The sequence below is a fragment of the Vipera berus genome, assembly GCF_964194415.1.
Source record: "Vipera berus genome assembly, chromosome: 3".
In the NCBI taxonomy this organism is placed as follows: domain Eukaryota; kingdom Metazoa; phylum Chordata; class Lepidosauria; order Squamata; family Viperidae; genus Vipera; species Vipera berus.
Window position 1 is genome coordinate 173,078,544 of NC_138204.1, and position 13,049 is coordinate 173,091,592.

The 13,049-nt window shown below is 36.1% G+C and overlaps 1 protein-coding gene across 2 annotated transcripts; it reads left to right on the forward strand.

The window, feature by feature from the left end:
- Window positions 1-1,082: 1,082 nt before the first annotated feature.
- On the forward strand, window positions 1,083-10,948 carry RNF138 (ring finger protein 138; the record flags this gene model as incomplete). Of its 2 annotated transcripts, XM_081324826.1 has the most annotated exons (7): window positions 1,083-1,239; window positions 2,459-2,585; window positions 3,085-3,250; window positions 3,714-3,829; window positions 6,263-6,334; window positions 7,320-7,425; window positions 10,203-10,948. In XM_081324826.1, 7 exons carry the CDS (start codon window positions 1,083-1,085, stop codon window positions 10,269-10,271), a joined length of 813 nt encoding a protein of 270 aa, XP_081180952.1. In that variant the 3' UTR covers window positions 10,272-10,948. The 2 variants fall into 2 exon arrangements, with proteins under 2 accessions (XP_081180952.1, XP_081180953.1); XM_081324827.1 differs by lacking the exon at window positions 6,263-6,334 and having other exon boundaries at window positions 1,128-1,239.
- Between the last annotated feature and the right edge of the window lie 2,101 nt (window positions 10,949-13,049).

Below are 13,049 nucleotides of genomic sequence, written 5' to 3' on the forward strand. Positions count from 1 at the left end.
CTAGGCTGCAGTCCGCTTGCCTAGAGGTTAAGCCATAAGGCTGCAGAGCCAATTTACGGTGCAAACCGCAGTTAGGAGGCGGCGGTCGCCATGCTCCAAAGCGTGCTGTGACAAGCGAGGGACGACAGAAGTCGCCTTTTAAAAACACCGACCTTACCTGTGATAAACCAGAGTTCTTTTGACGTTTACACATAGCCTCGCTGCCTAAGTAGAAATCGCCGACGTAACAATAAGAGAAAATCTTGTGTTCTCTTAAAACAAGGTTAACCCTGAAAAGAAAGGGAAAGAATTTACCTAGGTGGCTCGGGCTTTCCAAATCTTCCAGCCCGTTGGACCGTTCTCTTCATAACCACACAATAAAAAGTTTCAGCAGGTAAAACGAGGTCCATAATTAAACTTACAGGAGGCGTGCTGGGAGGGGGAAGAGGCGAAAAGGTCAATAACCTGGCACAAAAAGCCGCGTAACTTAGCATCTAAAATGTGTGTACCATTAATGGGTAAAACAGAGATCGAACGAAGCCCAGTTAAGAAATTCAAGTCATATGCTCCGTGGCGTCCTCAAGAAAACAAAAGACCAAAGTCTGCAAGAAAAGTTTAGTAACTCGGCCGGGATCTTCAAGCCTCCGGGTGGCCAAACCGGTCAAACTATCACCGCTGCGAGTTTTGCTGTAAAGATGAGCCTTATTCGCCGAACGCTGAGGAATCATGGTTTGTACAGGGCTTATTATGCCATCCTGTATACTTTTAGGAAGCCCGAAGTTTCACTAGCTTCACTAGGGCTTCCTCGCGAATAAAGAGGCCTGGGCTGCGGTCTAAGGAGAATCGATGCTGAGGGCGCTTCTTTTCTTGACCGCTTTCTGAGCCCGGTTTTTGAACCTCCCTCCCAAACAAGCGGATCGCGAAGCCATTTGGCTTTGCTACTACACACGCAGCTGAGTTCCGGGCCAGTTAGTTCACACGTGAGAAAGCTGAGGAGCGAAAAAGGCAGCTTTCCCGCCTCCCCTCGTGGGGCCGAGGGAGGCAGCGGTAGCTACTCTTGTTCAATAACAATTCCCGCAAGGCGAGAGGGGGGAGTTGTTGCTATGGCAACCCGGGACCGCCTCTTGGGACTAGGCCGCCGCTGCGGCGGCCTAACAGCTATGGAGAGCGGTAGTGGTTTGACCGGTTTGGCCTCGGGGAGCCTTGAAGATCCCGGCCCAGTCCCGAGGTCTGCGATAGACCCTCCCGTTCTCTCGACAGGTAGTGGCGGTAGCTCAGGGCGGCACCTGGAGGCTCAGGGCGGGTACTCATCAGGGAGGATTTGCCTGACCGAGACCTGAGAAGCCCGAGAGAGGCTTCGGGTGCGTGGCTCAGCATCCCGCTCTTGAGGCTTCCGTGCGTCACACAGGCGATTCCTCTTCCCGCTCGCGCGCCTCTTACACTTTGGGAGCGTGACAGGAGCTTCCGTTTCTTTTTAATTTTTAAAATCCATTTTTTCGACTTAGAAGTTTCCCAGTCAGATTCCAAAACGAGAAGGAAATTCAACACTCATTAAAATATTTTCTCAACACATATAAGCCGCCCTACAGAGAGAGAGAGAGAGCCAGATTCGAAGACCACGGGGCCGAGGCGAGCCCTGTTTACTTTTAGTAAAATAGAAAAAGTTTCAGTGTGAGTTACAGTCTAGAATTTTTGGTCTCCCAAAATCCAGGCAACTGTTTATTAAAGGGCAAAGGAATACAGAAAAAGGCAAATGTTGAGGATGTAGCCCTGAAAAAAGCCTGTGGCTGACAGAATGCAAGGCTTCACGTATGATGACCGAAACCTGTGCAAAGGGTTTGTAAAAAATAGATTTCAAGGAATGGAAGCCTAGAAAAGAAATTTGAAAGAGATGGTATTTCAGGCTGTTGAGGCTGTCTATTCTTTCCCCAAATTCCAGAGCAGAGGCAAAGAAGTCCACTATGATGGTGGATAAGCTATGCCAAACTACCATTGCTGTGGTCATACATTATTTCAGTCTTCATTTTCAGTTTTAAAATCACAGTTTTGAAATAGTCAAATTGTAGGAGAGCTATAATTTCTCACATTGCAAAATGACTCTGAAAAATATTATGTTCCCCCACTTCCTTACTCATGATCAGTTAATTGCAGTTTTTTGCATTGCCTCTGCTTTTCTATTAATCCAGGATAGGGCTATACATGGCACTGTGTATTATAAAAATAGTACTATAATATTAGTATTGCATCTAGTATTTAGTATAGTATAGTTGTATTATTATGATGATGATTGGTGCACACAGCCACATGTTTAGATTGGATTTGGCATTTTATCTACATAACAACTTTCCAAGGACCTGTTGTTTGATCGTGTTAAAGGTATCCTTGCAGGATGCAAGTTTTTCCAAGTAAAAGTTCCTTTTGCAAAGTGATTTTGTCAATGCCACTAGTGTTCAACCTTAGATGTTATTTCTTCTTTCAGAAATACCACAGTTTGCTATCATGAATGAGGAACCTGCCACAATTTGTTTCAATGAAGATGATTATTATTGTCCTGTCTGCCAAGATGTGTTCAAAACACCTGTCAGGATTTCCATTTGTCAACATGTGTGGGTATCTGACTAACCCATTTTCAATGCTTTGTTTCTTTCCCTCCCACTCTTCCTTTCTATTGTAAGAACACATCTATAGAAGTCATATTGCCCTTTTTCCAGAATATGCAAGAGCATTACCTAGGGGAAATAGATACAACACAGTCAGACTTGCAGGTTTCTGTTTCTTATAGCCAATTTCAATAAAAGTAACATTAGCCTTGTAGATTTGATTTTCTGATCTGATCTATCTAGTGGAGCTGGTATATGTTCTGCTTCTAATTATGATGTATAGGCATTGAGTTTTTTTCCTTCCAGAATCTACTTGTTCCCCTTTCATGCTTTAATAACGCTTTAATGGTTATTACCACATATTTCCTCCTTAGCCCCCATTAATAAAGGTATCATCACAGTAGATTTGAAATTTGGAAGATGTTTTGTCTTAGAGCATGTCACTTTCTTTGACTCTGATGTGCCATTTGTCTATTTATTCACTGCCACATTATATTTGGTTAAGATTTTGCAGGAAGTGTTTCTTAATGGCTATGAAAGAAGGTGGACCACACTGTCCATTATGTCGAGGCATTGTAACGAGAAAAGAAAAAGCACGTCCCAACAGAGCCTTAGATGTTGAAAACAATATGAAGAAGTTGGTGGGGAGTTGTAGATGCTGTGAAAAACAGGTACAGTAAATGCAAAATAGTTAACTTTTAAAAGTGGATAATTGTTGCTGCAAGCTTACACATACTTAATCCAGAAGATCTTCCAAACTTGTAGAACAAGTCTGGGAAGAAAGCCCATCTAATCTATTAGCATTATCCTGTTCAAAAGCAGACTCATTAGAATGCACCCTATAATTGCATAAGCTATTTGATTTATCTACCCTTTGAGATCATTATTTTTAGTATCCCATCTTTATTTTTGGTTGGTTCAAGATAGACACATATCCAATACTCCTGATTTCTGTTTTCCTCACAACAATAACATATTTGGTGCATTGTGCTGAGAGAGGCTGACCCAAAGTCTCCCAGCCAGCTCTTATGTCAAAGAGAGGATTAGAACTAGTAGTCTCCCAGCATCTTAACACATCATTAAAGTATTTTTATACCACTATTTAAAAATCTAAATGAAATACATCTTTTACAGATTAGATTCTCTCGTATGAGACAGCATTATAAATCATGCAAGAGGTATCAAGATGAATATGGTGTTCCTTCTATAATTCCAATCTTAGACATATCTCAGGATTCAACAGGAAACAGGTGATGTGTAGTTTATATTTTTCCAAAGAATATCCAAACTAAATTTTAATGCTTTATAGTACAGTAATTCTGTACTATAAACATTAATGAATAATGTTTATACTACAGAATTTTTTTCATAATAATGGCTAAAATACAGAGTTGTACATTTCTTAATATTATTTCCAATGTGATTAGGACAGGGCTAAAATAAATCCTTAAACTTTGGAACTTTAGTTCTACTACAAAATAAAATTCTAAACATTTCCTTATGTAATTTAGTGTGTGAGCTTTTGTTCTATTGAAGTAGTGATCTGTTTTAAAATATAATAATCTACATATATAGTTCATAAAACTGAGTTTTTAATATAAAAGTACTTTTTAAAAAATATTTGAGCCAAAACCAAGAAGTTCTATGTCAATGTATTGTTTAATATCTGAGTATAACTGCATCAGTATTTGTTTTTTTAAATGCATTTCTTCAGATTTCTTAAATGTTTGAATGGAGATAAGAGCTATTGTCAGCTGAGTCAGCCAGATCATGAAATAAACAGAGCAAGGTTTTCAGGAATACCACTTTACTGTTGCAAGGTATAATAGCAATCCTGAAAGCTTTCCTGTGGCGGAACCACTGGCTGAAGGAAAAGAAGCCCCATGGGAGGGGGGTGGTGTGTTTAAATGACATTACAGCTTACAGTTCATTCGGGGGAGGAAACGCTTAGGTTTGTCTTGTCATTTCCCAATGGAAGGCAAATAGTCTGGCGAGATTCTTGTAAATTGGTGATTAAGACTAAATAAAACTATTTGACCTTTCTTGGAGCTGTTCCAGTTGCTTGGGCCTAACACTGCCAGAATCGTATGCCAAACAGAATCAAGTTGGGAGTGTTTCCAGTTCTTCCTCACGCTTTAATAATAATAATAATAATAATAATAATAATAATAATAATAATAATAATAATAATAATAATAATAAAGTTGGAAGGGACCTTGGAGGTCATCTAGTCCAACCCCCTGCTCAGGCAGGAAACCTTATACCATTTCAGGCAAATGGCTGTCCAGTCTCTTCTTAAAAACCTCCAGTGTTGGAGCATTCACCACCTCTGGAGGCAGGTTGTTCCACTGGTTAATTGTTCTAACTGTCAGGAAGTTTCTCCTTAGTTCTAGGTTGCTTCTCTCCTTGACTAGTTTCCATCCGTTGCTTCTTGTCCTGCTTTCAGGTGCTTTGGAGAATAGCTTGACTCCCTCTTCTTTGTGGTAGCCCCTGAGATATTGGAACACTGCTATCATGTCACCCCTCACCCTTTCTCCTTTGTCATTTTCTTTCTTGTAGTAATTCATGCATTCTTCAATGAGGTTATTTCTATTTTCTTCTATAGCAACTGATTTTTACAGTATTTATTGTGCTGAAATGCAGATATAGGGTTTATACTTTTTACTTGACATGATGAGAGTTGTACTAAACCTGAACAAGCAGTTGTTTCTACCTGTTATCAAAGTCATCTATGTCAAGTTTCCACTTATAAATTTAAATTATGTCAAGATAGTCTCCTTTATTACAATAAAATTTTGTTATTTAGAAATTAAAGACTAACCCCTGGTTTGTTGGGGTGGGGGTTTTTTTGGTATACCAACTAGACACAGAACATGTTTTCATAACTTAGTAAGTCACTTTAGTTGATTAATGAGAATACACATGCTACTGTCTTTTGCTCAACCTGCTGTTCTTTAGCCTTTTTCTCTCCCTTTCCTCTAAATTTTAAAATATCTTTTATTTCTGAACTAGTCCTCAGCAGAAACTTAAGAGATAAAGCAACTATTCCTTATTTTGAATATTTACATCACTAATTTTACTGACAAAAATTGCTGAATGCAGTGTTATGTCATTCATATTTATATGTTCCCTATTGACTGATATGAAGGCATAACTATTTAATATTTAACCACATAAATAAATGTAGTTATAATTAATATTAAATGTATTAGAGGGAATTTTGTAATTATACAGAAATGGTAAAACTGATAGCAGGTCCTGGAGGTCTTCTGTGAAGTTGTAAACAGGGAAGCAAGGACAGATCTAGTTAGTATTTGGAAAACCACCTGAAGCCCAAGTTCTGTAGACTACAGTAGGGGGCTGAAATGCAGTCCACTTAATCAGCTGCAGTGTAGAATGACTTGAGAACAATTTCACTAGTATTTTTTAACAGGGAAAAAAATGCTAATCTCCTTGGTTCCTATTTCTGTTTCTCCCTCCAATTATAAGTGTGTCTATGCAGATATAAATACATACATATATACATAAATAGAGAGAATCCGGAAGAAATATGCATAATTTTATTCAAATGAATTTTGTTTTTCAAATTTAGAGGTATCACGTATCAACCAAAGATAGAGGAATTTATCTAATAAACATAACTATTAATATTTTTATTTACTGTAAAATAAATCCTCACTCAGTTTTGGGAGTGATTCTTCTACTTCGGAAATGGGAGAAAATTCTAATCTACATGTTCCTGAAGAACCTGCAAGGTAGGAATAACCCTGCTTATTAATAACTATTGGTTTCTATGACTAGGAAAAGGGTGGACTTAACAAAAATATATTCCAAAATAACACGAAAGCTACAACACGTTCGTGTGAAATGTTAATTTTTAAAGTATTGTATGAAGTAGTAAAGAAATAGCTATTGCAATATGTGACAATTTGATAATAATAAAACTATTCTACATCATTGATCATAGGGGCCAGGATAATGGGAAAGTTATGCCTTCTTTCCCCCAGGAAGACCAGATTCTTCCTGGAAGAACTCCATTGTAAGGGAAACAGTACTGGCCCTAGTCATTGGTAGAAGAATACATTACATCTAGTTTTGGTCACCACAATATAAAAAAGATGTTGAGACTCTGGAAAGAGTGTAGAAAAGAGCGACAAAGATAATTAGGAGGCTGGAGGCTAAAACATGAACGTTTACAGGAATTGGATATGTCTAGTCTAGTAAAAAGAAGGATTAGGGATGGCAGGATAACAGTGTTCCAGTATTTGAGGGGCTGCCACAAAGAAAAAGTGGTCAGCCTATTTTCCAAAGCACCAGAAGGCAGATCAAGAAGCAATGGGATGGAAACTAAGCAAGGAGAGAACCAACCTAGAACTAAGGAGAAATTTCCTGACAGTGACAACAATTAACCAGTGGAACAGGTTGCCTTTAGAAATTGTGGGTGCTCCATCACTGGAGGCTTTTAAGAAGATATTGGACAGCCATTTGTCTGAAATGGTATAGGGTCTCCTGCTTGTGCAGAGGGTTAGACTAGAAGATCTCCAATGTCCCTTCCAACTCTGTTATTCAATCACTACAACTGACTGTTGTCTATTGCAAAATCATACTGAATTAGTCATTTGCTACAAACATCAGATGGCCCTATGAGCTTATTTTTTATCCATTGAATTCCTTGTACATATTGCATGCTGCTGCTGTACTTTTTATTTATTTTTTATTCTGTTGCTGTTGGTATTTCAGTGAGCAGCCTACATTCAAATGCCCTCTATGTCAAGAAAGTAACTTCACAAGGCAGACTCTATTGGATCATTGTAATGACAAGCATCTTTATCAAGTAGACCCAGCAGTGAGTACACGTGTAAAAAGCTTGTTGTATGTAAAATAATAAAAAGTCTTGTAGCATAGCTTAAATGGTATAACAAAGAGTTAATATCTAAGGATACAAGTTTAATAGTTTTTGTTATTTTTGTTGTTATTACTATTAAAGTCAGCCCTAGGAATATAAGCAGTGTATTGCTGGATTGGACCCTTGGCCTATCTAGTCCAGGCAACTAACTGTGCAAAGAATCCTCTAACTCCCAGCTGATAGCCTTCAGAGGCAGTCACATTGCCATCCAGATTATTTGTCATAGATCCCCAAGACTTCCATGAATTGGTGCAACTCTTTTTTGAAGCCAACCTAGTGGGTAGCCAGCACTACATCTCATGGTAGTGAATTATAAAATTTAATTATGTGATTAATTACATGTAAAAAAAGATTTTTCCTTCTGAAGAATACTTATTTGAAACTATGTTAATTCCAAGGTATGTAAAATAAGGCAGAATGAAATGATATATTTTTTAAAAAAAATTACCTCTTTTTGACAGAATTTTTCCATTTTCAATAATAGTATTTTTACTTTTTTCCTTAAATTTAGCATAGATCATACTTTAATAAGCACACAGGTTGCATTTCATTCATTAAACATATCTGAGCACTTAAAATATTTAGATTTGGAAAAATTATACCATATCAAGGTTGCAGAACTGGGTGGGAGTGATTTAAGTTTTTTTTAAAAAAATTACTCAAGGTTACCCAAACTGATTACATAGAGATCTCTCTGTTATTTTTCCTGGCAACAGTTCAGAAATAGTTTCTATTAATTTTCCCCGAGGCCTATATCCCTGGGTTTTCCTTTTTATTTTTCATCTAAGTACTAAGTTGGTTAGATTTTGCTTAGCTTTTTCAAGCTCAGCCAGAGGTGGATTGGTACTGGCACTAGTGGAGACTAGTGGCTTTTTAACATCACTTTACCCCCATTCTTAACTTTATGGGTAGAGTATGATTAGTATTTTCTCTTTTATAAGAAGAAACACTATATGTACTTTTAAAATAAAAGATGTCTATTCTATTCCTATTCCTTCCACAACTTTCTACTTATTAGAATCAAATACCAAATATAACAATATCACAAATAGCAATAACACTTAGACTTAGATACCACTTCACAGTGCTTTACAGCCCTCTCTAAGCAGTTTACAGAGTCAGGATATTGCCCCCAACAATCTGGGTACTCATTTTACCGACCTCGGAAGGATGGATTGAACTGGTGAGACTCGAACTGCTAGCAGCCGGCAGTCAGCAGAATTAGCCTGCAGTACTGCATTCTAACCACTGTGCCTCCATGGCTCAAATATCACTGAACAATGATTACCAGATCAAAGGAGATTCATTACCAGAAATAAAATATTCGGGGATGCATAATTGGAAGAGATCCAGAAAAATGTGAAAAAGGAAGAGCCAAAGACTGAGTATAATAGTAGATACAACAATTAGAAATATAGAGGAAACAGCAGATATGAATTACAGAAATGATAACTTAGAAGAAGTAATAATAACAGAACTAGTATAGGCCAATACTGAAATAACCTATAAACTGACCCTCCCCTAATAAAATTAAAAGATAAAATTATGGCATATGCAGAATTGTTAGTAGAAAGACAATGGCTGAATTGAAAGTAGTGTCCAAAAAAGACCTGGCACCTATAATGAAGGATGTGAATAAGGCACTTTTAAGGATTAAAGTATCACCTATCAAACTGACTAATCATCTTGCCTACAGTACAGCAATGGCAGTTGGAAAAGAACAAAATATCAAAATTAAAAAGCCAAAACCAAAGTTGCGTTCAATCCTAAAGTGAAAGATCAGACTGGAGGCCAGGATAAAGAAATTAAGTTCAGATGCAAGTAATTAAAGAATATGAAATAGAAAAAAAAGATATAAGGATTAGGACAAGTCTAATTTTAAAAAGTGCTATGGTAAGTAAGTGATCCCTCAAATATTAGCACCTTAAATTGTACCTGCAATTACCAACCACCAATACAGCTCATGAAGCAAGATATTACATGGGCATTCTAAGGTATGCCTATTACTGCTCTTGGTTCTATACCAGTTAAAGCAGCTGGAGATCTTCAGAGGCAGCCCTGTGTACATCAAATTATAATAGGCAAGCTGCAAGTAACTAGGGCCTGAGTGCAACTGTTCCAGCAGATGGGACAAAGCAAAAATTGTAGTGTGAGAGGAACAAGTTCAAAACAGTTTATTTTATTTTATTTTAATTTCATTTATATCCCGCCCTTCTCCGAAGACTCAGGGCGGCTTACAAGCTTAGCAGTAGCCTTCATTCTATGTATATGCCTGCGAAACACCAGTAAACTTGTTTAATGAGAGGATAGAAATCCTTCCATATAAAAAACTATCCAGGTATAGGAGGCCAGTTCTTATGTCTTAAAATTTCTTTTCTCCCCTCTCAGAGAAGAACAGAGAGATTTATAAAAGAAGACCATTAGATTAGGAAGTACCTTGATTCCTTTAAGTAATGGCAGGATACACTTAAATCAAATGAAGTTTTCTGTATGTGTCTGGAACCTCAACACAAATTCATTTAGTTTATTTTTAACATTCTTGAAACAGAGTATGAATTTAACAAGTCTCGTTGCTGCTTCTAATATGAAGATAAAGCTAAATAAAATCATACGAAATGGTATTTTGACAATTTTCTAAGTAATAATGCAGACTATTAAAGAAAAATAGCTTGATTTTAAAGGTTTTGTTTCTAATTCACTGCTACTTTGTTATTTAGAATCTTCAATTGGATGAAGAAACTCTGTTTCAAAATGCTGTTGAGGAATCTTATCAAGTGAACCTTTGAAGCTTCTAATTACCTTACATCACTACTATCTACAAGGGGGGAGAGAGTCAAGTCTGGTCTGATGTCAATAAAAAGGAACTCTGTATCCAATTCAGTAGCAATTGTTTTCCCCTAGGCAAACTTCATTTTAAAATACTTTAAAAACGTGTTACTACATTGTAGTATATATATTTTCCATTTACTAGTAGAAATATTTCAAATATCTGAAGAAAATATCACTGCCTTTGAAAAAAGTTCTTTTTTATTTAATTGTTTGATTTTACAGAACTCTTATTTGCAGTAAAATAAATTGTAATATATTAGAAAGCAGGAAAGGGGGATAATTATCCTTGTTTCAATAGTTCCATTTTCCTTGCATACTTTGTATTTTGAAGTAGAGGTTAAAAGCTAAATGGTTTTACTGTGATCCATAACTTAACTGTTAACTATTGCATGCAGGGATTTTCTTAATTGTTTTCCAAAGTCTCTAGTACAAAAGCATTTTACTGAGCCAAATAAATAGAAAGGCAGCATTCAGATTTAAAAACTATGACTTGTTGGTCTAGAAAAAAATGAGATTCTTTTCACCAACGCATCTACCACTGTACTTTTCTAAAACTTTTTTCCCTAAGCATTACTTTTGTGTGATTAATTCATATTAATTTAAGACCTGAATAAGATTCTTAAAGTGGCAGCACAATTCACATGCAATGTTTATTAGCGTTTTTCCTCACTTTTTAAAAATTACACTTCGAACAGAAATGTTAGATAGTAAATTTCTAATACTTTGAAAATGTTATATTACTAAGACTGTTTTATATTAAGTGAGTTTATTTTTAAAAAAATGCTGTGTTGTCTTAGACCAGTATTGAGTTGATTGTAGTGTTTAAGTTAATAAGATATTTCTACTAATTGAACGTATCCTGAAACAAAGTAAATTTCTACTTGCTTTAAAAATTAGCCAGTAAACTATCTTCATTGTAGTATTATAATTATGGGTAAGCAGATTAATCTTGTGTCACTGCATTATTATTCTATATTTATTATTGCTCTATTTATATTCAGGAAATAAAAGAGAATTTTAGAACGCAGACAATGGAATCTGCATGCATGCTCATGATTTGATTATTATGTTTGCTTTATTGTTAAGTAGTAATATATGAATTTGGCTTTTTTCCCCAAACACATTACTCCTTCATTGAAAAATTGTAAAGAATGTATTGATTTCTATTTACAGAATCCTCCCACCCCACCTTCAGTTTTGTTTTGAGAATAACAATAATATTTAACTGCACAGTTAACAACACTTTTCTTTGTTCTGAAGTTCCATGGAATAGAAATACAACAGAAATTAGTAACTATTTTAAACACATTTCTGGATTTGGTTTAGGCTTCAGATAATAAGTTAAATTAACACATGTAGAGCAAGAGAAGGTACCAGTACTAAACTGCAAAAAGGAAGTTATGAGACAATAAGCCTTTCTATGAAATAATCAGAACAGTGCATAATACTAAATACTGTGATTTCCTTCTGTATCTGCCCCCCCCCGCAATAATTTATTTGTGTTTCTCATTGATTTTTGACTCTTTCTGATATTGTCACAATATTAAGTCAGTATGATTAATAATTCTGTGCAAGGCAGTGTTAATAGCAACATGGTAAATTAAACTAACTCCTTTTATCCTTTCTGGATTTAGAGGTATCCATTTGACTGTTCAGGAAGTTGGCAGGGTTACTTACAAAAGACCACATGCTGCAAGGCATATTTTACATAAAATACATTAAAGACATTATTAGCGAACTGTGGGAATTGGGGTACCTAGGCATTGGTAATTAGAAATGCAAACTTAGGTACTTAGCTCGATGTCAAGATTACTAGGTTGGTTAGATATTTTGTGTTACCAACCAGGTAGAGGTAGTCCTTGACTTAACAGCCACAATTGACCCCAAAATTTCTGTTGTTAAGTGAGAGATTTGTTAAGTGAGTTTTGCCCCATTTTACACCTTTCTTGCCACAATTGTTAAGTGAATCACTGCAGTTGATAAGTTAGCATGGTTAAGTGAATCCCTTCCCTTTTCCCTCCCCTATCATTCCTACTATTTTCTTTTGCATTTTTGTCTTTTACATTATAAATTAATAAAAAAAGAAAAGAAAAATGGTCATGTCACATTTTTCAGTGCCATTGTAACTTTGAATGGTTACTAAATGAACTGTTGTAAATTGAGGACTACCTGTGTTGTTTCTTTTGCCCTTAAAAAGAAAACCAGCAATCCAATCATTTGGATTTTTCAAGAGGCCAGGTCATATTACAACTAAATTTCAATTCCACTATATCACATTATTATTATTTGTACAAAAAGCTTGTTTTTGTACTCATGTAGTTGAATAAGCCAAATTTGTAGTGCTGCTGAAAAAATGTGTCATAAATTTGATAATAAATACTGTATTTCTAGCAGTAAATAAGAATCTTAGAGATGGGCCTTGGGCAGACTTCAGGATTGTGTGATTTTTTGTGTGTGTTGATTTCATTTATTTGTTAGATTTATATCCTAGTTTCCCAACAAGAATTCAGAACACTTTACAATGGCATCTTTAACAACCCTGCACCACAAAGATTGGACTGAGATAATGACTAGTCCAAAGTCATGCATTTAACTTCCAGGTCTAAGATAGATTTGAATAGTGGTTTCCCCAGTCCTAATCCAATAACCATCATATTAGAATCCTGAAACAGTGTCAGATGATTGGCTAGGAAAGCTTATGAATGCTGTAGGAATAGCTTTCAGGAAGATGCACT